General features: G+C 59.7%; 1 protein-coding gene across 1 annotated transcript in view; it reads left to right on the forward strand.

The window, feature by feature from the left end:
* RPS11 (ribosomal protein S11) overlaps positions 1-774 on the forward strand; it is a 2845-nt gene extending 2071 nt beyond the window's left edge. Inside the window, exon 4 of the mRNA XM_009993744.1 lies at positions 612-774. Coding sequence (XP_009992046.1) covers positions 612-735 — 124 coding nt within the window. The 3' untranslated portion in view covers positions 736-774. The remainder of the gene's footprint in view (positions 1-611) is intronic.
* The last annotated feature ends 2861 nt before the right edge of the window (positions 775-3635 follow it).

Raw genomic sequence — 3635 nt, forward strand, 5'->3', positions numbered from 1 at the left:
AGGACAGGGGCCCCCAAGGGTTGAGGACAGGGGTTCCCAGAGGTTGAGGACAGGGGTTCCCAGGGGTTGAGAGGGGATCAAAGCCATGAGAAAGGATAGAAACATTGAGGAGGGACCAGAAAGTTGATAAAGGATCAGAATGTCGAGGAGGCACCAGGAGGGGGTAGAGGAGGGACCAGGAAGGGGTGAAGGAGGGAGGCCCCAAGGTTGATGTGTCAGGGACACCCCGAGGCCTCCCAGAGGTTGAGGACAGGGGTTCCCAGGGGTTGAGAGGGGATCAAAGCCATGAGAAAGGATAGAAACATTGAGGAGGGACCAGAAAGTTGATAAAGGATCAGAATGTCGAGGAGGCACCAGGAGGGGGTAGAGGAGGGACCAGGAAGGGGTGAAGGAGGGAGGCCCCAAGGTTGATGTGTCAGGGACACCCCGAGGCCAGTGAGGCCAGGTGGGTTCTGGTCTCCCTGGTTCCCCAGCCTGGCCTTGGAGCGTGGCTTCCCAGGATCACCAGGAATCCTGCTGCCTGGGGCTGCTCCCCGTGCTCTTGTCCCTGTGGAGCTGGGGAGGTGCTGAGGTGCTGGGGAGGTGCTGAGGTGCTGGTGGGGCCGTTGCAGGGACGTGCAGATCGGGGACATCGTGACCGTGGGCGAGTGTCGCCCCCTCAGCAAGACCGTGAGGTTCAACGTGCTGAAGGTCACCAAGGCAGCTGGGACCAAGAAGCAGTTCCAGAAGTTCTGAGGGATGGATGGAGGTGGCAGGAATAAAGGTCTTGTAAAAACACCCCCAGTGTCACCTGCAATGAGCGCCTGGGGACACGGGGTGGGCGAGGGGGACGTGCCTGGAGGGGAACCCGAGGGAATTCCTGGGCTGCTGGTTCCCAGGTTCCAGGTTTTCAGTCTGGAAATGAAGGTTTGGGTGAGGGAGATGGCCAGAGATTCCAGAATTGTGGGGTCTGGGGAGCAGGAAAGGAGACCTGTGCCATGGCACTGAGTCACTTCCCAGCTGGATCGGGGTGCCCACCTGACCCCCCCCAGAACTGCAGGTTGGAGCTGCTGGAATTGCTTTCCTGGGAATCAGATCCAGTCTCTTGGTGCCAGCACGGGCAGTGTGACCTCCAGTGCCCTGTCACCCTGGGGGGGCTGGGGCTGAGGGCAGTGGGCACAGAAAGCTGCTTTTCCTGCAGGTTTCTGAAGAGGTGGCAGTTCCTCCTGGCTCCAGCAGCCCTGGGAGGTGTTATGGGAATCTGGTTGTTCTGGAGGAGCCTGAGCCCGTGTTTGGGGGAATGGCCAAAATCTGGTTTAAAATCACATTCCATGTCTCCTCAGCCCAGGGCTGTTCCCAGGTGGTGGTTCCCATTGGATTAGTGCCAGGAAGGGTCTGCAGCAGCTCCCTCTTGCCCCTCAGCTCCCAGGAAACACATCGTGGTGGCTTCTGTGGTGGTTGTGCCTGTGCTGCCACATCCTGTGGTGGCAGGGATGTCCCCTCTCACCTGGGGGGAATCCAGCAGGATTTGGGAATGTTGGCACAGGCTGGAGATGCTCCCATGGCCAGTTGGTCCCTGGGGTGAGGGCAGGACCCGGAAGTGGGTGGGTTTGGGCCCAAAAGGCACAAACTGGTGCTTAAATAAAACTTCTGGGCTCTAGGTCAGTTTTCCCAGGAGCCCCATGGATGTGTCCAACTCCAGCATTTCCCTGTCTCCAGGCAGGAGGGGTGATGGAATCAGGGGATGGAAAAGGCCTTTAAGACCATCCACCATTCCAAAGCCACCACTGAACTCACCCCCAAGCCTCCCAGCAGCCTTCCCCTCCTCCCTGGGGCTCTTCTCCACCTCTGGAGCCAACATTCCCACCTGGAGGCACATTCCCACCAGGAATCCTGGGATCCCAGACCAGGGTTGGGCTGGAAGGGACCTCGAGGATCATTTGGTTCCTCCTGGTTCTCCCCTGGTGCCCCCCAGGGCTCCAGCAGCTCCATTAACTGCATCTTCTGCCCCCCCAGCACCAGGGACAGGGAAGGGCCTGGAACTCCCCATGGAGAAGCCATGGGCATTTTGCATGGAAGGGACCATTTCCCGGGAAAAACCTGACCATGAGCTCAGGAACAACATTCCCTTTCCTCTGGGAATTCACAGCTCCTGTGAAACCTCAATTTCCTCAACTCCCTTGTTAAGAACGTGCATTTCTGGTTCAACCTCCGTGTTCACTGGTTTATCCCATGGAACCATCCCGGAGCCTCAGCTCCCTCCTGGCAGGATTCCTGCCCCAGCCAGGCAGGATCCAGCTGGATTTCCTTCTGAGTCATTTTCTGCTGGCTGGGGGGTTGATCCCTGGGGGATCCGTGCTGGTGGGATCTGCCCATTCCCAGTCCCACTGCTGGGCTGGACCAGCCCTGGGGAATCCGTGCTGGTGGGATCTGCCCATTCCCAGCCTCAGGTTGTGCCGATTGTTTCTGCTCGATTCCTGCTCCGCAAACTGGGAGCGGATCTGGCACCACCAGCGGCTCATCCCTGAGCTGCATTAATTAATCAACTAACGAAGCCAAGCAGAGGGGAACAGGCAGAGCAGGGCCCTGTGTCCCGGGTGGCTCCGAAGGTGCCGGGACCGGGATCCTGCCCGACCAGAACCACCGGATCCAGCAGCGCCGCGGGTCCCTCCTGCGGGACACGGTTGGGGGGATGGACCCTGGGAGTGTCCAAGGGCAGGTTGGATGGGGCTGGAGCAGCCTGGGCTGCTGGGAGGTGTCCCTGCCCATGCAGGGGTGGGACTGGGTGGGCTCTGAGGTCCCTTCCCACCCAACCCATCCCATGACTCTACAAACGCTTCCCCCACAGCCTGGAGATGCCCCAGTTTTCCTGCTGGTCCCTTTTTCCTGTCCTGTCTTCTTCCAGCCCCGTGTCCTCTGGGCCCAGCATGGAACAGCCACAACCCCGGCCCCATGGTGGCTCCAGCCTGGACCTGTGTCCTCAGGAGGGGACACATGTCACCATCTCTGGGCTGAGGGACAAGCCTGAACCTTCCTGAGGCCCCCGCCCAGAACTTCCTCAGTCCCACAAACAAACAAAAAAATACACACACACAAAAAACCCCCCACACACACAAAAAAAAAACCAACACCAAAGAAAGTGTCCTCTCCCCAGAGCTCATGCCTGAGATGGTCCCGGGAGCATTCCCAGATCCATCCCTTGTCCACACAGGGAAAACTTGGATCCCCAAAACCAATTTGCCGGCAGGTCCCTGGGGGAATCAAGGTTGGATCTGGGGAACAATATCTCCCTGGCAAGGGTTGTCAAGTCCCTGTGCCACATTCCTGGAGGCAGCAGGACAGGAGGGTCAGGTGAGGTCAGGGAGGGACGTCCCCCCTCAAGCCAAGAGCCCTTGTGGGGATACCAAGACCCTGCCCCCCTCCCAGTCCCCTCAGGGACAGTGTCCCCGGTGACACCAGGGCTGTGACTGTCACTGGTGGGACAGAGACTCCCTCCCCCAGCCCGGGATACATGGGGAGGGTCCCCCAGCTCTGTGGTGTCACCAGGCAGGGCACAGGACCCCTCCTGGCCTGGGGACAACCCCGAGGACAGGGGGGTGACAACTGGGACCACTGGCAGGGACACCAGCCCCAAGAGTCACCCTGCTCCTGAACAC

This window comes from Chaetura pelagica, unplaced genomic scaffold, assembly GCF_000747805.2.
Source record: "Chaetura pelagica isolate M959 unplaced genomic scaffold, ChaPel_1.0 scaffold1463, whole genome shotgun sequence".
Classification (NCBI taxonomy): Eukaryota; Metazoa; Chordata; class Aves; order Apodiformes; family Apodidae; genus Chaetura; species Chaetura pelagica.